The 25,545-nt window shown below is 47.7% G+C and overlaps 1 protein-coding gene across 1 annotated transcript in view; it reads left to right on the top strand.

Annotated features, from left to right (window-relative positions):
- The window catches only part of MPC2 (mitochondrial pyruvate carrier 2), a 129,018-nt gene that overhangs the window by 88,385 nt on the left and 15,088 nt on the right, over positions 1 to 25,545 (top strand). Inside the window, exon 4 of the mRNA XM_030203860.1 lies at positions 16,111 to 16,222. Within this exon, the coding sequence (XP_030059720.1) occupies positions 16,111 to 16,222 (112 nt within the window). The remainder of the gene's footprint in view (positions 1 to 16,110; positions 16,223 to 25,545) is intronic.

Genomic DNA, 25,545 nt, shown 5'->3' with positions numbered 1-25,545 from the left:
CACAGGATCCACATCTCCATTTAAAAATGCAATACGACCAAAAAGAAATTAGCTTTTTAGATTTATTAATTAGGAAAGATAATTATCATTTTATTACTTCTCTTTTTAGAAAATCTTCTGATTGCAATGCCTTTTTACATTTTAACAGTTACCATCACCACACATTGAAGAAAAATCTACCATTATGTCCCAGCCTCCGGTCCCTGGCTCTCACGGCCTGGATGTTGAGAGCGTAGACTTTGGCTCTTTGGGTCTGTCAGAGGGTGTCTCCCGCATCTTGCTTGCTTCCAGGAAAGATTCCACTAAGAGGAGTTACTTCTTTCTGTGGAGGAGGTTTGCCGTCTGGTGTGACAGCAAGGCCCTAGCTCCTCGCTCTTGTCCTACACAGACCCTGCTTGAATACCTTCTGCACTTGTCTGAGTCTGGTCTCAAGACCAACTCTGTAAGAGTTCACCTTAGCGCAATCAGTGCATACCATTACCATGTGGAAGGTAAGCCGATCTCAGGACAGCCTTTAGTTGTTCGCTTCATGAGAGGTTTGCTTTTGTCAAAGCCCCCTGTCAAACCTCCTACAGTGTCATGGGATCTCAATGTCGTTCTCACCCAGCTGATGAAACCTCCTTTTGAGCCACTGATTTCCTGTCATCTGAAGTACTTGACCTGGAAGGTCATTTTCTTGGTGGCAGTTACTTCAGCTCGTAGAGTCAGTGAGCTTCAGGCCCTGGTAGCCCAGGCCCCTTACACCAAATTTCATCATAACAGAGTAGTCCTCCGCACTTACCCTAAGTTCTTGCCAAAGGTTGTGTCGGAGTTCCATCTGAACCAGTCAATTGTCTTGCCAACATTCTTTCCCCGTCCTCATTCCTGCCCTGCTGAACGTCAGCTGCACACATTGGACTGCAAGAGAGCATTGGCCTTCTATCTGGAGCGGACACAGCCCAACAGACAGTCCGCCCAATTGTTTGTTTCTTTTGATCCCAACAGGAGGGGAGTGGCTGTGGGAAAATGCACCATATCCAATTGGCTAGCAGATTGCATTTCCTTCACTTACGCCCAGGCGGGGCTGGCTCTTGAGGGTCATGTCACGGCTCATAATGTCAGAGCCATGGCAGCGACGGTAGCCCACTTGAAGTCAGCCACTATTGAAGAGATCTGCAAAGCTGCGACGTGGTCATCTGTCCACACATTCACATCTCATTACTGCCTGCAGCAGGATACCCGACGTGATAGTCGGTTCGGGCAGTTCTTCAGAACCTGTTTGGGCTTTAGGATCCAACTCCACCCCCCGAGGGCCCTGTTTGTTCTGTTCCAGGCTGCACTCTCAGTTAGTTGGTAAATTTTTTAGGTCAATCTCAGTTATGTCCTCGCCGTTGCGAGGCCCAATTGACCATAGTTGTTGTTTTGAGTGAGCCTGGGGGCTAGGGATACCCCATCAGTGAGAACAAGCAGCCTGCTTGTCCTCGGAGAAAGCGAATGCTACATACCTGTAGAAGGTATTCTCCGAGGACAGCAGGCTGATTGTTCTCACAAACCCGTCCGCCTCCCCGTTGGAGTTGTGTCTTCCCTTTAAGTGTATTGTCTTGCTACATACTGGACTGGCCGGCTCGAGCCGGTTTCGGGCAGGAATACGGCCGCGCGAGGACTAGCAAAGGACTTTGCTAGAGAAGTTTCCGATTGGAGGGGCTGCCGTGGACGTCACCCATCAGTGAGAACAATCAGCCTGCTGTCCTCGGAGAATACCTTCTACAGGTATGTAGCATTCGCTATATATTTGAAATATTGGTGTATTTGTGGATAGGATGTGCGCAGATTTTGTTTGATACTAAACTTCATGAATTGATGTTCCGATATATGCATATACACCCCTTTTTATTTATATATATATATATATATATATATATATATATATATATATATACACAAAACATATTCTTTATGCCTGCTATGTTGCCATAAATAACTGAGCGTTTTCTGCTTTATCTATAGGATTACAATTGTAGCAGAAGCCTTGCTTTCATTCTTTTTGAGCTTAATATTTGTATATCTATATATCACAAGGTCAGTTTATCTGTGATACTTGACTTATATGATTACATCATATATATCCTATATTATTTACTAATTGATTTAAGTGTGTTTTATTTATTTCACTGTATTTTGAGTTTTTCTTGTTATACTTCATTTTGATCTGCTAATTTTTAGATATCATCCTTCTTTGGTAATATACAACACCTTTATTGTATGTTATATATAATCTAATATTTTTTAATAATTTAAGTATTTATTATATATTTGAAAACTATATATGTATGAGTGTATGTATTTTTATATATTAGCATTTCTGCAATACATTTTTTTTATATAAAAATGTTTTTTATTTTAAATTTTATATGTAATTTATGTTCATCACACATTTAAAGTTTATACTTATTTTACTTTTGTTTTGCACATTTGTTTTATTACCATTGTTTGGTTTTATTTCATAGACTCCTGATGAAGGCGTCTGTAGCGCCGAAACACGGCTGTGTTGAGTCGAGTGTATATTTAAATAAAGAGATTGTTCCTAACCTACGTCGCCTACTAGTGTTGTTCAAGAGCCTACTCCTCCTACTCCCCCTTTCCTCAGTTAAGACTACTTGGCCACTTCGGGATTGAAGGAAATGTATTGAACTGGATCAAAGGTTTTCTAGCCACCAGAACTTATCATGTAAAATCAAATTCAAACATATCACCATCGTGGAAAACATTCTCCGAGGACAAGCAGGCTGCTTGTTCTCACGACTGGGTTACGTCCGCGGCAGCCCCCACCAACCGGAAGAAGCTTCGCGGGCGGTCCGCACGCAGGGCACGCCCACCGCGCATGCGAGGCCGTCTTCCCGCCCGTGCGTGACCGTTCCCGCCAGTCTTTTCTTTTCCGCGCTGGAGAGAGTCGTGCGTCGCCGCTCTCTTAGTCAGCCCCGGAAAACCGTCGCGTTGTTCGCAAATTCGTTAATTTTCTGTTTCTTGTTGCCGCGCGCTCCAAGCCTTTCTTTTTTCCTTTTAAAAAAAAAAAAAAAACGCGCTTAATTTTTCCCTCGTTTCTAGCGGGGGCGTCGCGTTGCGGCCTTGTGGCCGCGCAGTCGATTTATTTTTCGAGGTGTGATTTACCGCCACCATCGACGACTTTAACTTTGCCGACGCGATTTTTCCGTCGATGTCCTCGAAGGTCCCGAGTGGATTTAAGAAGTGTGGTCGGTGCGGCCGGCCTATCTCGCAGACCGACACCCATGCTTGGTGCCTCCAGTGCCTCGGGCCAGAGCACAATATCAAGTCGTGTTCTTTGTGTCTTGGTCTCCGGAAACGGACTCAGGTTGCGAGGCAAGTTCTTCGGGACCGTCTTTTTGGAAGTTGCGCCAGCCCCTCGACGTCGACCTCGACGGCATCGGTATCGACGGCCGGTTCTTCGGTACCGGTATCGATGTCCGCGAAATCGGCATCGACCCCAGGAGTACAGGTCCCGTCGGCCCGCCGGTCCTCCGGTGAGGGTAGGGGTGAGAGGCCGCGTGGGCAATCGGCCCCGGTCACTCCCTCTACTCATGGCCCTCGGGACCGAACCCTGTCCAACCCGGCCCCTCGAGACCGAGGGGGATCGACCTCCTCCGTTCCACCTGGCGCCGATGACGGGCACCGCAAAAAACAGAAAAAGCACCGTCATCGGTCCCCATCGGTGCGCCCGGCCCTCGGTGCCGGAGAGGAGCCGACGCCGAAGCGTCCACGTCGAGAGGAAAGGTCCCCCTCGGTAGTGGAGGTACCGACACGTCAGAGTCCCAGCACTTCGGTGCAGTCTCCTGGACCCGAGCAGCTTCCGGCACCGACACCTCTACCGGCCCCCCGTCTTTCCCGACAGCGGGCCTGGACGAGTGCCTCCGAGCCATCCTTCCGGGGATCCTGGAAGGGCTGATGCGCCAGGCTGTGCCGGCGCCGGGGGTGCTTGCGCCCTCGGCGCCATTGACTGTGGCGCCGGCGAGCTCTACCCCGGTGCCGAGGCCTTCGACACCGCCGCCGCTTGCGGCGCCGGTCTCGACCGCCACGCAGGTGGAGTCCCCGTCGATGGAGGGAGCTTCGTCCCCGCCGGCGTGGGAGTCCACCGCTCGATGACACCGAGGCCTTGGTGCCTCGACGTCGAGCCGGGCCCGGTTAAGGACTCAGCTACATGAGCTTATGTCCGATACCGAGGAAGAGGCCTCGTGGGGGGAAGAGGAGGACCCCAGATATTTCTCCTCAGAGGAGTCTGTGGGCCTCCCCTCTGACCCTACGCCTTCTCAGGAGAGGAAGCTCTCGCCTCCTGAGAGCCTCTCCTTTGCCTCCTTTGTTAGGGATATGTCTATATGCATTCCCTTCCCCGTGGTCTCTGTGGACGAGCCGAGGGCTGAGATGCTCGAGGTCCTCGACTATCCATCACCACCTAGAGAGTCCTCCACGGTGCCGTTGCACAATGTCCTCAAAGAGACGCTGCTTTGGAACTGGATGAGACCATTTTCTAATCCCACCATTCCCAAGAAAGCAGAGTCCAGTACAGAATCCACTCGGACCCAGAGTTAATGCGGCCCCAATTGCCCCATGACTCGGCGGTCGTGGATTCTGCTCTCAAGAGGGCACGGAGTTCGAGGGATACCGCCTCGGCGCCCCCGGGGCGGGAGTCTCGCACTCTGGACTCGTTTGGGAGGAAGGCCTACCAATCTTCCATGCTCGTGACCCGCATCCAATCTTACCAGCTCTACACGAGCATCCATATGCGGAACACTGTGAAGCAACTGGCGGACCTGGTTGATAAGCTCCCGCCGGAGCAGTCCAGGCCTTATCAGGAGGTGGTCAGGCAGCTGAAGGCGTGCAGAAAGTTCCTGTCCAGGGGTATCTGACACCTGTGACGTGGCATCTCGTGCTGCGGCCCAAGGTATAGTGATGCGCAGGCTCTCATGGTTGCATGCCTCTGACCTGAACAGCAGCACCCAGTAGAGACTGGCCGACGTCCCTTGCCGGGGGGATAATAATTTTGGCGAGAAGGTCGAGCAGCTGGTGGACCAACTACATCAGCGGGAAACCGCCCTCGACAAGCTCTCCCACCAGGCGCCTTCAGCATCCACCTCAGCAGGTGGACGTTTTTCCCGGGCCCGGCAGGCTGCGCCCTATGCTTTTGCCAAGCGTAGGTACACCCAGCCGGCCTGAAGGCCTCGACAGGCACAGGGACAGCCCCAGCGCGCTCGTTCTCGTCAACAGCGTGCGCCTAAGCAGCCCCCTGCGCCTCCACAGCAAAAGCCGGGGACGGGCTTTTGACTGGATCCACGGGAACATAGCCGCCCTCAAAGTGTCCGTGCCGGACGATCTGCCGGTCGGAGGGAGGTTAAAATGTTTTCACCAAAGGTGGCCTCTCATAACCTCCGACCAGTGGGTTCTCCAAATAGTGCGGTGCGGATACGCCCTGAATTTGGCCTCCCTGCCACCAAATTGTCCTCCGGGATCTCAATCCTTCAGCTCCCATCACAAGCAGGTACTTGCAGAGGAACTCTCCGCCCTTCTCAGCGCCAATGCGGTCGAGCCCGTACCACCCGGGCAGGAAGGGCAGGGATTCTATTCCAGGTACTTCCTTGTGGAAAAGAAAACAGGGGGGATGCGTCCCATCCTAGACCTGAGAGGCCTGAACAAATTCCTGGTCAAAGAAAAGTTCAGGATGCTTTCCTTGGGCACCCTTCTGCCAATGATTCAGAAAAACGATTGGCTATGTTCCCTGGATTTAAAGGACGCATACACTCACATCCCGATACTGCCAGCCCACAGACAGTATCTCAGATTCCGCCTGGGCGCACGGCACTTTCAGTATTGTGTGCTGCCCTTTGGGCTCGCCTCTGCCCCACGGGTGTTTACAAAGTGCCTCGTGGTGGTAGCGGCGTATCTACGCAAGCTGGGAGTGCACGTGTTCCCATATCTCGATGATTGGCTGGTCAAGAACACCTCGGAGGCAGGAGCCCTCCAGTCCATGCAGTGCACTATTCAACTCCTGGAGCTGCTGGGGTTTGTGATAAATTACCCAAAGTCCCATCTCCAGCCAGCCCAGTCTCTGGAATTCATAGGAGCTCTGCTGAATACCCAGACGGCTCAGGCCTTCCTTCCCGAAGCGAGGGCCAACAACCTCCTGTCCCTGGCTTCACAGACCAGAGCGTCTCAGCAGATCACAGCTCGGCAGATGTTGAAACTTCTGGGTCATATGGCCTCCACAGTTCATGTGACTCCCATGGCTCGTCTTCACATGAGATCTGCTCAATGGACCCTAGCTTCCCAGTGGTTTCAAGCCACCGGGAATCTAGAAGATGTCATCCGCCTCTCCACCAGTTGCCGCACTTCACTGCTCTGGTGGACCATTCGGACCAATTTGACCCTGGGACGTCCATTCCAAATTCCACAGCCCACGAAAGTGCTGACGATGGATGCATCTCGCCTGGGGTGGGGAGCTCATGTCGATGGGCTTCACACCCAGGGACTGTGGTCCCTCCAGGAAAAGGATCTGCAGATCAACCTCCTGGAGCTCCGAGCGATCTGGAACGCACTGAAGGCTTTCAGAGATCGGCTGTCCTGTCAAATTATCCAAATTCGGACAGACAATCAGGTTGCAATGTATTACATCAACAAGCAGGGGGGCACCGGATCTCGCCCCCTGTGTCAGGAAGCTGTCGGGATGTGGCGTTGGGCTTGCCAGTTCGGCATGCTCCTCCAAGCCACATACCTGGCAGGCGTAAACAGTCTGGCCGACAGACTGAGCAGAGTCATGCAACCGCACGAGTGGTCGCTCCATTCCAGAGTGGTACGCAAGATCTTCCGAGAGTGGGGCACCCCCTCGGTGGACCTTTTCGCCTCTCAGACCAACCACAAGCTGCCTCTGTTCTGTTCCAGACTTCAGGCACACGGCAGGCTAGCGTCGGATGCCTTCTCCTTCATTGGGGGACCGGCCTCCTGTATGCTTATCCTCCCATACCTTTGGTGGGGAAGACCTTACTGAAGCTCAAGCAAGACCGCGGCACCATGATTCTGATTGCGCCCTTTTGGCCCCGTCAGATCTGGTTCCCTCTTCTTCTGGAGTTGTCCTCAGAAGAACCGTGGAGATTGGAGTGTTTTCCGACTCTCATTTCGCAGAACGACGGAGCGTTGCTGCACCCCAACCTTCAGTCTCTGGCTCTCACGGCCTGGATGTTGAGGGCGTAGACTTCGCTGCGTTGGGTCTGTCTGAGGGTGTCTCCCGTGTCTTGCTTGCCTCTAGGAAGGATTCCACTAAAAAGAGTTACTTTTTCAAGTGGAGGAGGTTTGTCGTTTGGTGTGAGAGCAGGGCCCTAGAACCTCGTTCTTGCCCTGCACAGAACCTGCTTGAATACCTTCTGCACTTATCAGAGTCTGGCCTCAAGACCAACTCCGTAAGGAATCACCTTAGTGCGATTAGTGCTTACCATTATCGTGTGGAAGGTAAAGCCATCTCTGGAGAGCCTTTAGTCGTTCGATTCATGAGAGGCTTGCTTTTGTCAAAGCCCCCTATCAAGCCTCCTGCAGTGTCATGGGATCTCAACGTCGTCCTCACCCAGCTGATGAAACCTCCTTTTGAGCCACTGAATACCTGCCATCTGAAGTACTTGACCTGGAAGGTCATTTTCTTGGTGGCAGTTACTTCAGCTCATAGGGTCAGTGAGCTTCAAGCCCTAGTAGCTCCTGCTCCATATACCAGATTTCATCACAACAGAGTAGTGCTCCGCACCCACCCAAAGTTCCTGCCGAAGGTGGTGTCGGAGTTCCATCTTAACCAGTCAATTGTCTTGCCAACATTCTTCCCCAGGCCGCATACCCGCCCTGCTGAACGTCAGTTGCACACATTGGACTGCAAGAGAGCATTGGCCTTCTACTTGGAGCGGACCCACAGACAGTCCGCCCAGTTGTTTGTTTCTTTCGACCCTAACAGGCTAGGGGTCGCTGTCGGGAAACGCACCATCTCCAATTGGCTAGCAGATTGCATTTCCTTCACTTGCGCCCAGGCTGGGCTGGCTCTTGAGGGTCATGTCACGGCTCATAGTGTTAGAGCCATGGCAGCGTCAGTGGCCCACTTGAAGTCAGCCACTATTGAAGAGATTTGCAAGGCTGCGACGTGGTCATCTGTCCACACATTCACATCACATTACTGCCTCCAGCAGGATACCCGACGCGACAGTCGGTTCGGGCAGTCGGTGCTGCAGAATCTGTTTGGGGTGTAAATCCAACTCCACCCTCCAGGACCCGAATTTATTCTGGTCAGGCTGCACTCTCAGTTAGTTGTTCTTCGTAGGTCAATTTTCTGTTGTATCCTCGCCGTTGCGAGGTTCAATTGACCTGGGTTCTTGTTTTGAGTGAGCCTGAGAGCTAGGGATACCCCAGTCGTGAGAACAAGCAGCCTGCTTGTCCTCGGAGAAAGTGAATGATACATACCTGTAGCAGGTGTTCTCCGAGAACAGCAGGCTGATTGTTCTCACCTACCCTCCCTCCTCCCCTTTGGAGTTGCGTTTTCATCATTTTGCTTGTCTTTCAACTGGCGGGAACGGTCGCGCACGGGCGGGAAGACGGCCGCGCATGCGCGGTGGGCGTGCCCTGCGTGCGGACCGCCCACGAAGCTTCTTCCGGTTGGTGGGGGCTGCCGCGGTCGTCACCCAGTCGTGAGAACAATCAGCCTGCTGTCCTCGGAGAACACCTGCTACAGGTATGTATCATTCACTGTATGCGGAGTACCTCAGGGATCACCATTATCACCAATACTCTTCAACATGATGATGATTCCACTGGCACCGTCCTTATCCAATCGAGGCCTTAACCCATTCATCTACGCAGATGATGTTACAATCTGCATTCCCTTCAGACATGACCTGACAGAAATAACCAATAAAATCAATGATGGCCTGAACATCATGGACTCCTGGGCAAACTCATTCCAACTGAAATTGAACACGGGAAAAACACATTGCCTTATCCTCTCGTCCCAACATAACAAGTGCAAACCCACAACCATGAACACCCCAGGTCACACCCTCCCTACCTCAGACAGCCTGAAAATACTCGGTGTCACACTCAACCGCAACCTTACTCTCGAGAGCCAAGTAAATTCTGTAACAAAGAAAATGTTCTATTCAATGTGGAAGCTCAAACGATTAAAACCTTTCTTCCCAAGAGCAACCTTTCGAAACCTAATACAATCAATGGTCCTAAGTCATGCAGACTATTGCAACGGAATCTACGCGGGTTGCAAAGAACAACTCCAGACCGCCCAAAATACAGCAGCAAGGATGGTATTCAGCATAACATGCTTCGAAAGTGCCAAACCCCTTCGAGAAAAGTTGCATTGGCTCCCAATCAAAGAACAGATTATCTTAAAAATCTGCACCTTAATCCACAAAATCATATACAGCATAATCCCAGGATACATGACAGACCTTATAGATCTACCAATAAGAAACGGAGTCAGATCTTCAAGATTATACCTAAACCTACACTACCCAAACTGCAAAGGACTGAAATACAAATCAACTTACGCATCAGGTTTCTCCTACATCAGCGCACAACTATGGAATGGCCTCCCAAAAGCTGTGAAAACAATCCATGACCACCTGAACTTCAGGAAATCACTAAAAACCAACCTCTTCAAAAAGGCCTATTCCAATGACCCCACATAAATCTCTTCACCCGGAAACATAGCATGACTATGATCGTACTGGACAACACGCAAACCTCATCCCTTCCGACCCCCCACATATACCTCATTCGATCACTATTCAACCTTGTATTTGTTATCAACCAACTGGGCAAACGTCTTTGACGGTACTATGTAAGCCACATTGAGCCTTCAAATAGGTGGGAAAATGTGGGGTACAAATACAACAAATAAGTGCTCCTGGTTTGGCAAGACCATCTCTCTTACATACACCCATAATGGTGCCTGTTATCTGGGGCCCAACCACAATTCTTTTTGTAAACTGTTTACAGATTGCAAGATGAAGCATTCAGAGTTGTGAAGAACAATGCAAAAGGATTTTAGGTGTAGAAAAGTCCAGTCCATTGACTTCGGCATCAGAAGCATTGGTCCCAGTGATTCCGCAAGCTTTATTGGCACTGGGGATGCTTTGACACTGAGCATCAATAGTGGCTGCCGGGATCAAGCATCGTCAGATCCCACCCTGAAAACGTAAGGATTTGACATTGTTTTAGTCAGTGCTGAGGGACAGAGATTTCGGGCGAAGGCCAAGAGGCATCTGCATTGGTCCCAATCAAAGCATGGTGTCGAGTGCATAGGAATCGACATCGTCGATACCCAAGAAGCATCCATGTTGACAGCTACTCTTCCTCCAAGGACTTAGATCATTTGCATCAGCCGTCATCAAGCTGGGACCAGGACATTGATTTAGCTCCACTGTCTTCTGTGGATCTAACCATACTGGCTGGCCTACAGCTTTTACCAGTGGCTGACCTCGTACCTGCCAGGTACTTGTGACTTGGATTGGAAGCAGGATACTGGGCTAGATGGACTATCAGTCTGACCTAGTATGGCAGTTATGTTCTTTTCTGGGCAATGCTCCCAGAGAGAGATGGAACACATCCTTGCCTGATGCAATGCCAAGGCAGTGAGCCTTCGATTTTCAGCCTAGTGCAATCCCAGCAGTACCTGTTGCCTGTGCATTGAAGAGGATTGGAGTTAGTGCAGGCTGAGCCAATGTCATTGTTCAACCACTGGAGAAGGAAGCTTCCTTGGGTCTCAGAACATAACAATAGCCATACTGGGTCAGATCAGTGGTCCATCTAGGCTAGTATCCTGCTTCCAACAGTGGCAAATCCAGGTCACAAGTGGCAGAATCCCAAATAGTGCTCCTACACAGAACCTGGTCAAGTAGTCCAGTAGACTGAGGCAGGCACAGACCATCACCCAGGGAAGATTCCACCCCCCCCCCCCCCCCCCACCCCAGACTGATTTGTTTCTTCTCAGACTCCCAGGAGCAGTCGGAGAGGTCATCTCAGATGAAGCAGTGAGAGACAGACACACACACACTCGTACAGCCTATTCACAAGAAGGCTAACTCTATAAAGACCAGAAAGGCTTCTGGATTAAAGATCTCCAGCTTCCTCACCACTCCATGGTGATCAAAAGCTCCAAAACACTCCTTGTTGCCCCTGGGGAGAGATGCTAGGACTTGGACTCTTTTGGGAGGAAAGTATTTCATAATGCTATGCTAGCCTCCCGCACATGTTCTTACCAGCTGTTTATGAACATGCACTTGTCGAACTTATTACACAGTGTGGCTGAGTTTGCAGAGACTCTACCTCCCCCCCGCCCCCCCCCCCCCCCCCAAAAAAAAAAAAAACTGCACAGCTGTCAGCTAGTAGCCAAGCAACAGGAGTATAGAGAACACCTGGTTCGAGCAACCTGTGATTCTTTTGATGTGGTGTCCAGGGCCTCTGTAATGAGTATTGGATGCACAAACTTGCCTGGTTGCATATCCTCAGACCTGGAACCTGTGGTTTAGGAAAAATTGGGGTGGGGGGGATCTTTTTAGTGACAAGATGGAAGAGGTCGATGACCTCATCAAAAAGCATGCTGATATATTGCACTCCTTGTCCACTTCAGGTGCAGCCTCCATTCCCAGGCAATGGCAGTCCTACTACTCTCAAAGGCAGGTATCCTCCACCCTTATATCTACCTCAACTGACCCAGAGCTCTCACTTGCTTGTGGCAGCAGAGCTCAGAAGTCCCAGCTGATGACCCATTCAAAGCAGAGGACAATTTTTTGACTGGCTCCAAAAGAGCATAGCCACAATAAAAGTAATTGGACGACCTACCAGTAGGAGGGAGGCTGAATGTTTTCCAAGAAAGGTGGCTCCTTGTAACTTCAGACCAGTGGGTTCTCAAAATAGTTTGGACAAGTTACTCTTCATTGGCAAAGAATCTCACCCAGTTGCCCACCAAGAGCATCAAAGTTAAGCGCTTAGCACCAGGAATTGCTTTCAAATGAATTCTTCCCTTTTTCAGGCCAATACGGTTGAACTCACTCCACCAGGGGAAAAAGGGAAGCGATTTTATTTCAAGTACTTCCTGGTCCTTAAGAAAACAGGATGATTTTGTCCCCATCTTAGCTATAAAGGTCTGTTAAAGCAGAGGTTAAGGATGGTTTTCCTGAGCGTCTTGATCCCCATGATTCAGGAAAACATGATTTGGCTATGCTCTCTGGACTTAAAGATGCCTGTACCCAGATTCAGATACATCCCCAGTCACAGGAAGTATCTAAAATTTTGAGTAGGAAAACACCACTACAGAGTTTTCACAAAATGTCTTATGTGCATAGCGGTGCTGCGACTACTTATGAGTACATGTGTTTTCCATACCTAGACTATTGACTGGTAAAGAACGCATCAAAGGAAGGAGCTCAGGAATCAATGAGCAGAACTATTCAGATGCTGGAGTTATGAGGGTTTGTCAGAAACGTCCCCAAGTCCCATATCCTTCCTATACAACAATTAGGATCCCTGCTAGATAAGGTTTGGGTTCGAGCTTTTCTCCTTGAACAGCGAGTGGAGGTGTCTATCTTCATAGCTGTGCAAGTTTCAGAGCCAGCAGTTATCAGCTTGGCAGATGTTGAGATTGTTGGGCAACATGGCCTCAGCTGTACATGCCACACCCATGGCTTGCTTCTGTTTGAGACCAGCCCTGTGACTGTAGCTTCTTGGTGATCCCAGGCCATGGATAAACTACAATACAATAAGGGAACTTACATTCCACTACTTGCCTTTTTGGCTTAATGCAGATTACAAAAGTGTTTAAAAAGGGAGAAAAATCTTCCCCGCTAATACATTAAAAAAAAATCAGAAATATATTAAACAGAAGTCTTTAATATATTTCCTAAATATAAAAAGATAAGAGTTCAGTCTCCCAAATCTAAGGTAGGAAGGTTCTACTCTTAATGCTTAAGTTCCAGAATTTAGCTGCTTCATAGGTTTCAAGCGTTTTGTTTTGTTTTTTTTACTCTCTCTCATCTGTTTTATTTGTGAATGAAAAAGAAGCAAAAGATTCTGGGATCGTAGACTTGGGTAGGTGGAGATTAGGAAGACAACTTGGAGCCAATCCACGAATCAATCTAAAAGTTATGATACAAAGTTTAAATAAGATCACTTCAACGTCAAAGAACACTCCATAACCCTATGTAAAAATAATTTCATATCACCAAATATTGTGGGTTAGATGAACACTATTGTATTACAAACATGAAAAAATGGAGGAAAAAGGCTTCATAAATTGCCAGTGGTGCTTCAGTGCTTTCACCCATAAACTTAGTCACCAGCAAGACTTGCAATCATCATTGATCAAAAATACTCCTTTTGTACACAGTCACTGTGTTTGGTGGTGGTCACTTCAGCCCACTGGGTCAATGAACTCCAGGCCCTAATACCTGATCCACTTCATTCAAGATTTCATCATAACGGAATAGTTCTTTGTACACATCCTAAGTTCCTTCCTAAGGTGGTGTTGGAGTTCCACCTTAATCAGTGGAGGAGTGTGGTAGCCGTGTTAGTCCACTCTTAAGGAAAGAGATATTCCCATCCCCACCAGTACTGGCCTTCCGACAGCCACCCAATTTAAAACACAAGCTAATCAGAAGTAAACTTCCTTCACAGACTGAAAAGGAACAGAAGGGCACACTTCCCTGTAATTTATCCAGTTGCAAACTATGCCAAAATATTTCACAGGACCCCAAAGTCATCCACAAAGGAAAGATATTCAACATAAAGGGATCTTTCACTTGCTCATCTTCCAATGTGGTATATATCATTCAGTGTAAAAAATGTAACGAAGGATGCTATATTGGAGAAACAGGCCAGATGCTTAAGACAAGATTCAATTTACATAGACATCATATGAACAATACTGGTGCCAGCAGGGTTCCCACGCCTGTTGGTCAACATTTTACAGGACCAGGACACTGTACCAGTGATTTCACAGTGAGAATCCTCAAAGGTAACTTTAAAACCATACAAGAACGTAAGACCTTTGAAGTCAGAATGATTGAATATTTTAACACCCAACAGAAAGGACTTAACAAGGATCTGGGGTTCCTAGCCCATTATAAACCATAAAGCTGTATGTCTCTGTTGATCACCCTCCCCTCACCTATCCACACCCACCCTGTTAGAATATCAATGATATGCTTTGATGTCCCCATGCATACTTCCTACCCACCCCCCTCCTCCCACCCTGTCAGACTGTCACAGTAATGCTTGAATGTTTTCACTTATAAACACTGTCAGCTAGCACATTTGCTTATTTCCGATCTGAGGAAGAAGGGCAACCTTCGAAAGCTAATCAAGAAATGTATTAAGTTATGTCCAATAAAAAAGGTATCATCTTATTTTCTTTTCCATGTTTTATTTTGTTTGATTTCTATTGATCACCTTAATCAGTTAATTGTTCTGCCAGTATTTTTCCAAAGCCTTATGCCCATCCTGGTGGAAGCGCACTGCATACATCAGACTGAAAGAGAGCCTTGTCTGCCTATCTAGAGGACTAAAGTCCATAGATGGTTCACCCAGCCTTTTGTTTCTTTTGACTCTAACAAAATGGGAGCAGCCATCAGTAAATGCATTATCCAGTTGGCTAGCAGACTGTATCTCCTTTTTGCTTACGCCTAGGCTGGGCTGACTCTGGAGGGTCACATCACAACTCTCAATATCAGAGCCATGGCTGCATCAGTAGCCCACCTGGGGTAAGCCTCCATTGAGGATGTTTGCAAGGCTGCAATATAGGCATCAGTCCACATGTTTATATCTCACTACCTTCTAGAGCAGGGCCTCTCGAGTGTTTTGACTGGAGGTCTAGAAAATTCAGCTGTCTGAAATCTGGGGTCCTCAAACTATCGTGTTCACATCATGTCTTGTGCTTCTTCTCATTTTCCATCATTACTTTTCCTCTCTCACTAACTTCCACACTTTTTGTGTTCTCATTTTTCTTTCTTTTTTGTGTCCCCCAACACAGATTCCTTTGCTTCCCACATACTCTCGTTCCATAGTTCAGATTTCCCTCTCATATGCATACATTCTCTTGCTCTCTTCTCGCTTCCTCCTATAACCTTTTTTGTGCGCTCTTCCCTTCTGCTACCACTCGCTTTTACCTCCCAGTAAGCCACTGTCATCTCTTCATCTCTCTCCCTTCATCCCCTCTGCCTGGTCCAACCACTGTCCAATATTTTTCTCTTCCTCCCCACCTTCGGCTGATTAATATTTATACTTGGGCAGCCATAGAGAGCCTTTTTGGCAGAGCAACTGTCAGCTTTGCTTGCCAGTTCTCTTACTGCCAGTTTCAATACAGTTCATCAGCTGACACCTATCCTGGTAGAGGTGTGGAGCAAGATTAATCACTGCAAGGCTGTTACAAAAGCCTGGGTGAACTGTCTATGGGCTTTAGTCCTCTCTAGAGAGGCAGTCAAGGCTCTTTCAGTCTGAAGTATGCTGTGCACTTTTAACCAGGATGGGTATAAGGATTGCAGACTGCAGTCCACCATTTGAGTAGCCCTGGTCTAGAGCAAGACTCCCAAACACGACAGTTTGGTCCACATAAATGCACACAAACTTTTTGTTGGCTCTTGCCCATTTCAAGCCTTGTATTTTTTTTTCCTCTGTTTCAAACAGCTGGGTAGCCAAAGTTTCCCATGTGTGAGATTGTCCTGCTTGTCCTCCGAGAAAGCGAAATTAACTTGCCTGTAGCAGCTGTTCTCTGTGGACAGCAGGACATATATTCTCACATTCCCACCCACCCTCCTCCCTTAGGAGTTCAATTCCATCAGCTACTGTACTACAATGCCTTGGTCATGTGCGGCAACAGCAGGTGGGAAGGCATTCACAAGTGCAATGGATACTTCTAAAGGCTTTGAGAAAAGAATCCTGCAGAGCGTCTCCATGTTAGGCTGCATTGATTACACCACCCATATGTGAGAATATGCCACTCATTAGTGAGAATATATCCTGCTGTCCTCTGAACACCTGCTATAGGTGAATAACATTATTTTACAGATAGTGACTGTTACTTCTGTCTTTTAGGATTTATTTGGTCACGATACTCTCTCGTCATTATTCCTAAAAACTGGTTCCTGTTTGCTGTGAACTTCTTTGTTGGTTGTGCTGGCAGTTCTCAGCTTTATAGGATATGGTGGTAAGTATATTGCTGCCAGGACATGTATTAGGAGTTGACAGTGAATGTACAGTATTTTGCTCCCCTTCACTGTCTCTCTTCCTTAATTGATAATGTGTTATCTTCATGCCTAGGAAGTCTCTCCTGTAGGTAAAGCAGTCACCTCATTTGCCCAACAAAGCATATGATTAAAATGGCCAGCTCAAGAGTACCCCAAGAAAGGAAAAAAGGACAGATTTACATTGAATTTGTATATATATAATTTGCCTATATAGGCTCGCCCTAAAGAAGTTTGATTTAAAAGTGGTGGTTTTCTGGTGGCATGTCAGGGATGTACATCTGGAAAGATCTGAGTCCTTTGGAAATTTAAAGATGCAATAAACATTGGTATTGAGCATACTTTTTAAAAATTAGTTATTTAATCCTGTGAGAATAAGACCTAGAAAGGTCTATTTCATGGACCACAGAGTAGAGCTTTCTAAATATGTTATGGGCCTTGGCAAATTTACTTTGTATCTAAGAGTCGGTGCATGAGAACACTTAATCTCCTCGTCCCCTTAGAGGTTGAAAAGTTGGAGGGAGGGGTGTCTGTGACAAAGTTTTAGATAATTCTCCAGCAGATGGCTTCTAATTTTTGGGGTTCCTTCTCCCAATCTACTGAATGTGCTTTAGGGGTCTGATTTTACTGCTTTCCCATTCTAAATTAGACTTTTTTATGCATTTATTGTTCTCCTTTTCTCTTTCATCTTCTCAACTTGTCCCAAGTAGTCCCCATCCCTCTTTTAACCACCTTCATCAGTTTGCCTCCTTCACCTCATAGTCTCCATTGCTGGCTTGCTCTCTCTCAGCTTCCCCCTGCCTCCCCCTCCCCCCCAAAGCCATCCTTGATTTGCTAGTCGTTCACCATTTCCCCCTCTCCTCACCTTGCTGGCTCCTAATGATCTTCCTCTGCTGGCACACACACATTCCTGCAAGGCTGCTGATTAATTGCTTTCTTTCCCTGTACTTGTGCTACTCAAGTTTCAGCCAGTTGCCTGAAATCCCATAAGACCAGGAAGCTCAGCCTTGCCACAAGGTGGACTAGGCATCTTCCTAGGGCTGCAGAATCTAGAGAGGGGGAAGAGTTTGTCAACATTGCTTCAGTTTGGAAGAGATCCTCATTTCCCCATCCCTTTCCCTGCTTGGTCTGTCACTACCTTCTTCCTTTCTTAGTCCTCCCAGGGTCCAAGTTGTACAAAGACTGATGGGCCGGGGAGGAAGTGACGTCACGCTCCGTTATGGAGGTCTAGAAGCGAAGCTCCCGACACCCAGCCTAGAAAACGAAGCATGTAGCTGCAATTAGATACTTTGAACAGCCCCAACTCGCATAACAGAACGGCGAAAGGCTAGCGCTCCTGGAGATGTCGAGCACTAAAACAAAATCCGCAGATTTAAATACCTTTGCGTATCGACAACGTGAGTCCAAATTCACAATGCAGGCCGCGAATTCAAGCGCGAACGAGACCGCCAAGCGGTCACAGTCTCCGGTGCTCCAGAAAGAACGAGGGGAAGACGGAGATAGCGAATTACCACCTGATAAATGGGAGCGGCTCAAAACCTGGTTCCAAGATATTAAATCGGAAATGAAAGAGATGCGCAAGGAATTTGCACAACTCGGAGCAGAGCTCCGAGGAGAAATCACAGAACTGGGCAATAGAGTAAATGAGGTGGAAGCAGGACTGGAAGAACACGCAGACTCCTTGAATACGATCGAAAATACCATGATGGAACAACACGCGGACTTGCGTTTTCTAACTGACAAGGTAGAAGATCTAGAAAATCTGAGTTGGAGATCTAATATCAGAATACGGGGGCTACCGGAATTGCCAGAACACAACAACTGCGAGCAGGTAGTGAAGGCCCTGGCTGCCCAGCTCATGACCACATCGGAGCAAGTTACCTCCCCTGAGGACATACGAATAGAATGGGCGCATCGGGCGTTGGGCCCACGCCGAGCTAATGTGCCCAAAGATATCTGGCTTGTTTCTCCGACTACAGAGTCAAGGAAGAACTTATGCAAAAAGCACGGGCGAATGGCCCGATCACATGGAACACCTACCCGATTGAAATATTCCAAGATATATCAGCCACTACACTTAAGCGCAGACGAGAGCTACGGCCACTCACAGAACAACTACGAGCGGAAGGCATAAAGTATAAATGGCAGCATCCTTTTGCACTGCTATTTTATAAAGCAGGCAAACAATGCAGAATTACATCACTGGACGAGGCTCAAGAGCACCTGGAACAAGAAGCAATGGCGGAACCCGCGCACTCAAGCCGTCCAACTACAGCCCCAAAGAACAGCAGTAAAGCGCGATGGCAGCGAGAGTCACAGGGCCAAGGACGGCTGAGAAGGCAACAATAAGGCCATGCAGGTCCCAACCAACGCTGACGGATTACAAACGACGGAGCCTGTAAAGAGCTATGACAGACATCTTCGGAGGGAGCTGCAATGTTGCGTGAATGAATACTTTGCAACAGCACCAGGCTGGTAACATGTTCGGGATTTAATTCACTTACCTACTCGACATGTCACCTTAATGGGAAAAACATGTCATACATGGTTTTTGGGGAGGGGGTGGGAGGTAGGGATTTGGGAGAGGGGTGCCGGTGGTGGCTATATATATGGAACCTATTTTGTCTATGGCTGATAAAGAATTGAAATGTGTTACATTGAATGTGAGAAGGCTCAACTCACCTACAAAACGAAAGCTAATGTTCAAAGATATGCTGTGCTTACAGGCTGATGTAGTTCTTCTACAAGAATCTCATCTGGAAAAAATGCCATGAGAAATTAGTGTGCCATGGACGATACCCCATCATTAAATTCTCCTCTTGCGCAGCCATGCCTAAAAAACGAGGGGTAGTGATAGCGCTTTCGGCATCTCGTCCATGGCAAGTTTTAAAAACTATAAATGATAAAGAAGGGTAGATACCTGATGATGGTGGTCTGTATATGCAATTGTGTTTATACTATACTCAATGTGTACGCCCCCAATCAAGGGCAAGAACAGATAGAACAGATTCTACAGCAACACCAACAGGGCCACTTACTAATGGGAGGGGGACTTCAATGTAACTATACATCCCTCTACAGATAACTCCACAGGATCAGCAATATATGCAAAAGCAGATAGGAAATTATTGAAAATGCTAATGGCTCGATGGGGACTGATAGATATATGGCGAGAGAAACAGGGTAATGAGAAGGTCTATACATGTTACTCCTCTAAGTATAAGTCATATTCTAGAATAGATGGGTGGCTAGGAGATGTTAACATAGCGAACAGGACACTTGCATAGAACCACGCACGTGGTCTGACCACTCCCCAGTAGTGCTGACAATCAGAATGGGTGCTCCCTTTGTAGGCCCGAGATACTGGCGTCTAGATGACGCTTTGTTATATGATGAGAAGAATGTACGAGAGATAGAAAAATACATTGATGAATACCTTAAATTTAATGATACGGGCGAGGTTCAGGTGGTCACTTTATGGGAAGGCCTTAAAGTAGTGATCAGAGGACAACTAATAGCACTACGTGCCCATATATTAAAAACTCGCACGGAACGGGAAAACATCAGAAAGGAACTTAGAACAGAAACATAAAGCACAGCCAGCAGATACTAATGAGGCAGAGAAGCTACACCAATTGAGACCAACACTCAATGAACTTCAATTGGAAAGCCTAGCTGCACAACTACAGCAGGCCCAACAAGAACACTTTGAGTTCGGGGATAAAGCGAGTAGGCTCCTGGCCAATAAGCTCAAAAAACAAACTCAACAAAACCATATAGGGGGGATACAGAATGCAGGCGGAGAGCACATTACACAAATAGAGCAAATACAAAAAGTCTTTTTAGAGTACTACACATCCTTATATGAGAGAGAACCCACATTAGAGCCAAGAATAGTGGAACAATACCTAAGGGATAGTGGCACTCCCCAACTGAGAGGAGGGGGAGAGTGAGACCTTATCGGCCCCTATAACGCTTGACGAAATCAAGTGGGCGATTGCAGATAGTGCACATGGTAAAGCTCCCGGTCCTGATGGGTACACTATAAGATTTTATAAAATATTCGTGAAATACCTGACACCAATATTAGAGCAGCTATTTAACAAGCTGGAAGAGGCTCAAGAGCCACCACAATCGTGGAAGCTAGCAGCAGTCACACTACTATTGAAGCCAGGCAAAGACCCTCAACAATGCAGTTCCTATCACCCAATATCTTTGCTCAATGTAGACTATAAACTTTTCACGAAAATACTGGCCCACAGGTTACAAAAGTAGCTCCCACATTTAGTTCAGGCAGATCAAGCTGGGTTCATAACAGGGCGACAAACCTTTGATAATATCCGAAGCCTCATTCATACCATTCAATAAGTAAGGGATGAACAAATACCGGCACTACTGTTCTCCATCGATGCAGAAAAGGCGTTTGACCACGTTGACTGGACATACCTTTTTGCAGTCCTACGGCAGATAGGGATAACGGGAAGATACCTGCATTGGTTACAACTCCTATACAAAGATCCAAAAGCAGTATTAAAAATTAACGGATCATATACAAATACATTCCCGCTTAGGCATGGCACTAGGCAGGGGTGTGCTCTCTCCCCACTCCTTTTTGCCTTATCTCTGGAACCGCTAGCATGTACACTGAGAAATGACGGGGAAGTGGGAGGTATTATAAGAGGGCGAAAAGAGCAGAAACTTATGTTATTTGCGGATGATATATTACTCACTCTCACACAACCTGCAATATCGGTACAAAAAGTAATAGATCATGTGGCATATTATGGAGCAGTGTCGGGGTTTAAACCCAATTTAGCCAAGTCTGTCCTACTAAATATCACAATACCGAATGAAGAGGTACCGAGCCTACGAGATGCATTTCCCTTCATCTGGGCACAAAAATCCATCAAATATTTAGGAATACAGATCACCCCCAACACAGCAGATTTGTTTCAGGCTAATTTCCCCCCAAAGATAGATGAACTCTTTCAAGAACTAGATAGATGGGAAGGCCTCAACATATCTTGGAAAGGGCATATCAATGCCATCAAGATGATGTTGCTATACTTATTTCTAGCATTGCCTATCCCGATCCCGGCCTCCTTTTTCTCACAATTGCATAGGAAAATGTTTAGATACATATGGAGGAAGCGGCCTCCGCGAGTGCAAAGAGCCATGATGTACCAAACACTTGGCCGGGGTGGCATGGGAGTACCCAACTTCTACCTATACTATCAAGCAGCGCAATTAAGAATATTGGCAGATTGGGCCCCTGGGGCAGCAAAGAAATGGATGCACTGGGAGAGAGCATGGATAGGCAGGTATGCGATAGAGGATATTCTGTGGATACCAGAGGGAGAGCTGACACATATATTACAAAGATTACCTGTCAGCTGAAAACACTCACTCCAAACATGGCTACAAATTAGAAGGCGCATGTTCCCGGAAAGGAAATACTTCCAAAGAACAGCAATAAGATGGGCGGAGGGCTTCCCGCTTGGGGGATCAGAAAAAATATTTGATAACTGGGCCACAGCAGGCTTACACACACTAGGGCAAGTATGGTCAGAGGGGAAAGCGATTAGCTTTAGTGAACTTCAGGAAGAAAATGGACTGATGGAGAGAGACCTGGTCTATTACTGCTGTTTACGCAGCTTTATTAAAAGACGTGCACAAGATGAGCTAGACCTAGAAGAAACAACCCTAGAACTAGCAATGCGCAAGGGAGGGGGTAGAGGTAGCATATCACGGATATATCTCGCACTGTTGGGTAGGACTGACCCCCAAGTCGCCTACCATAAGAGGTGGGAGAAAGACCTACAAACAACCCATCCTAGAACAACATGGATGAGCAACTATAAATATTTACTCAGAGCATCTCCAGCACAATCCATAAATGAAAACGGGCATAAATTACTATACTGGTGGTATTATACCCCAGACAGATTGCAAAAGATATATCCTGGAACCTCAGGGTAATGTTGGTGAAAGTGTGGCACATTTTACCATATTTGGTGGGAATGTACGAAAATGGAAATATTTTGGGAGGAAGTGGTGAAACTGATGAATAAGGTGCTGCAACAGTCATATCCGAAAAGGGCAGAACACTTCCGGCCCCGATCAATCTCTAGTGGGCAGCACAGATTGGCTACTCAGTACTTTGTAGCGGCTAAGATAGCACTTGCACGAGCCTGGAAACAAGCAGAAACACCAGCATTGCAAGAGAACTCAAAAAGTAGACTTTCTCTATCAGATGTCGAAACTGACAGCCAAGAGGAAAGGCACCATGAGAACATTTACAAACAAATGGTCATTGTATGAACAATTTCAAGATCAAGAGCTAACACCACTGGACTGAGGGAGGGAGGGGAGGGTAAGGGAATAAGGAGTAGACACTGGTTGAAGATATATGTAATTGGCTTGTCATGTTTGTATATTGTGGTATTCTTAATATAATTTGTTTAAAACAAAACAAAAAAAAGACTGATGGGCCAGTGATCAGAAGCAAATGCAGGCGCTAGAGGCTGTTAGCGCTATACTAGCGCCTGCGTTTGCTACCACCCCGTGATCCGAGCCCCCGTGCACGTGAAAAAGCACGCTCGCGGGCTCTGAACGCAACTAGTATGCAAAACAGAGCTCTTAGCGCAAGTAGCATGCAAATGCATGCTAAATGTATTCCTCCCCAGTGATTAGCGAGCAGCATGCCAAACATTGGCGTGCTGTCAGAGGCAAACCCTACGCCAGCTCGGAGCTGGTGTTAGGGTTTGCAGACCATTGGGGAGGAATGGTGAGCCCTGTCCAGCATGCATTTGCATGCTAGCAGGCCTCCCCATTCCCCCCCCCCCCCCCCCCAATGCAGCAGCAATCCCCCCCCCCCCCCCCCCCAGCAACACGGGGGCTGGAGTCCCCCAAACAGAAGCTTAGGGGGCCTGGAGATCTGGTGGCTCTGCAACCCCCCCCCCCCAAAGCATCCTCTCAAATAGAGAGCCCTGTTGGTCACCAGGGCTCTATTTCAGGGGATGCAAGGGGGGGTTAGGGGGGCTGTAAACCCAACGAATCTCCAGCCCCCCCTGAACTTGTCGGGGGGACTGGAAGTCCACTGGACCTCCAGCCCCTGTGTCGTTTGGCTCAGGGTGAGGGTACTAGGCCACCAGGGCCATGCTGTTTTGGGGTCTGGTGGTCCCATTGACCTCCAGCCCCTGTGTTTGATAGGTCTGGGCTTTGACAGCCCAGACCTGTCAAACAAGTGCGGGAGGATTCGCTCAGGCACAATCCTCCCACATTTTACTCTATTATCAGAGATAATAACATGCATAAACTTGCATGCTATTATCTCGGATCATAGGGACAGTAAAGCCCCATGCTGTTCTAGTGCTATTTTTAGAGCTCTGTTTGGAACAGCGTGAGGCTTTTAATCATCTGCCCATGAGTGCTGCACCATGCTCACCCTGCCATGTCCTGCCCATGTCCAACAAGATGCTGATTTCAGAGGGTGCTGGTGTATGTGTTTGAGCAGAGACCTTTGCTTAAAGGCTCTTCACAACAATCAGTGTTACTACTTGGGGCCTGTAAGAGGAGGAGACGAATTGCTGGCCTCCCCAGGGTGGGGGTGGGGGGTAGGAGGTAGAGAGGGGAAAAATGAAATATTGGCCATCTGAGAGGGAGGGGTAGAAAAGAGCAGATGAGGTACTAACCACTTGGGGAACTGCATGGCTGAAGGGTCACCTAAGGTGTCTTGGGGCTGGCCCTGGAGATTTAGTGCAAAAATTCAGGCACAGAGTGGCTTGTTGAACTGAGAACTGTGCATGTGCAGGAAATGCAGTTTGGCAGAAGCAGAGGTATGATGATTGGACAAGCAAATACTGGATCTCATGATGATTTGTCAAGCCATATTTTTTTTAATGTTCTGTGTGTGTGTGTGTGTGTGTGTATATGTATATATGTGTGTAAACGTATATATGTTTGGGCAAGCAAATACTGGATCTCATGATGATTTGTCAAGCCATATACAGTGGTGGAAATAAGTATTTGATCCCTTGCTGATTTTGTAAGTTTGCCCACTGACAAAGACATGAGCAGCCCATAATTGAAGGGTAGGTTATTGGTAACAGTGAGAGATAGCACATCACAAATTAAATCCGGAAAATCACATTGTGGAAAGTATATGAATTTATTTGCATTCTGCAGAGGGAAATAAGTATTTGATCCCCCACCAACCAGTAAGAGATCTGGCCCCTACAGACCAGGTAGATGCTCCAAATCAACTCGTTACCTGCATGACAGACAGCTGTCGGCAATGGTCACCTGTATGAAAGAAACCTGTCCACAGACTCAGTGAATCAGTCAGACTCTAACCTCTACAAAATGGCCAAGAGCAAGGAGCTGTCTAAGGATGTCAGGGACAAGATCATACACCTGCACAAGGCTGGAATGGGCTACAAAACCATCAGTAAGACGCTGGGCGAGAAGGAGACAACTGTTGGTGCCATAGTAAGAAAATGGAAGAAGTACAAAATGACTGTCAATCGACAAAGATCTGGGGCTCCACGCAAAATCTCACCTCGTGGGGTATCCTTGATCATGAGGAAGGTTAGAAATCAGCCTACAACTACAAGGGGGGAACTTGTCAATGATCTCAAGGCAGCTGGGACCACTGTCACCACGAAAACCATTGGTAACACATTACGACATAACGGATTGCAATCCTGCAGTGCCCGCAAGGTCCCCCTGCTCCGGAAGGCACATGTGACGGCCCGTCTGAAGTTTGCCAGTGAACACCTGGATGATGCCGAGAGTGATTGGGGGAAGGTGCTGTGGTCAGATGAGACAAAAATTGAGCTCTTTGGCATGAACTCAACTTGCCGTGTTTGGAGGAAGAGAAATGCTGCCTATGACCCAAAGAACACCGTCCCCACTGTCAAGCATGGAGGTGGAAATGTTATGTTTTGGGGGTGTTTCTCTGCTAAGGGCACAGGACTACTTCACCGCATCAATGGGAGAATGGATGGGGCCATGTACCGTACAATTCTGAGTGACAACCTCCTTCCCTCCGCCAGGGCCTTAAAAATGGGTCGTGGCTGGGTCTTCCAGCACGACAATGACCCAAAACATACAGCCAAGGCAACAAAGGAGTGGCTCAGGAAGAAGCACATTAGGGTCATGGAGTGGCCTAGCCAGTCACCAGACCTTAATCCCATTGAAAACTTATGGAGGGAGCTGAAGCTGCGAGTTGCCAAGCGACAGCCCAGAACTCTTAATGATTTAGAGATGATCTGCAAAGAGGAGT

The sequence above is a fragment of the Microcaecilia unicolor genome, chromosome 5 (genome assembly GCF_901765095.1).
Source record: "Microcaecilia unicolor chromosome 5, aMicUni1.1, whole genome shotgun sequence".
NCBI lineage: Eukaryota > Metazoa > Chordata > Amphibia > Gymnophiona > Siphonopidae > Microcaecilia > Microcaecilia unicolor.
The sequence above is the reverse complement of the archived record's forward strand: the minus strand, read 5'-3'. Positions and strand labels throughout refer to the sequence as shown.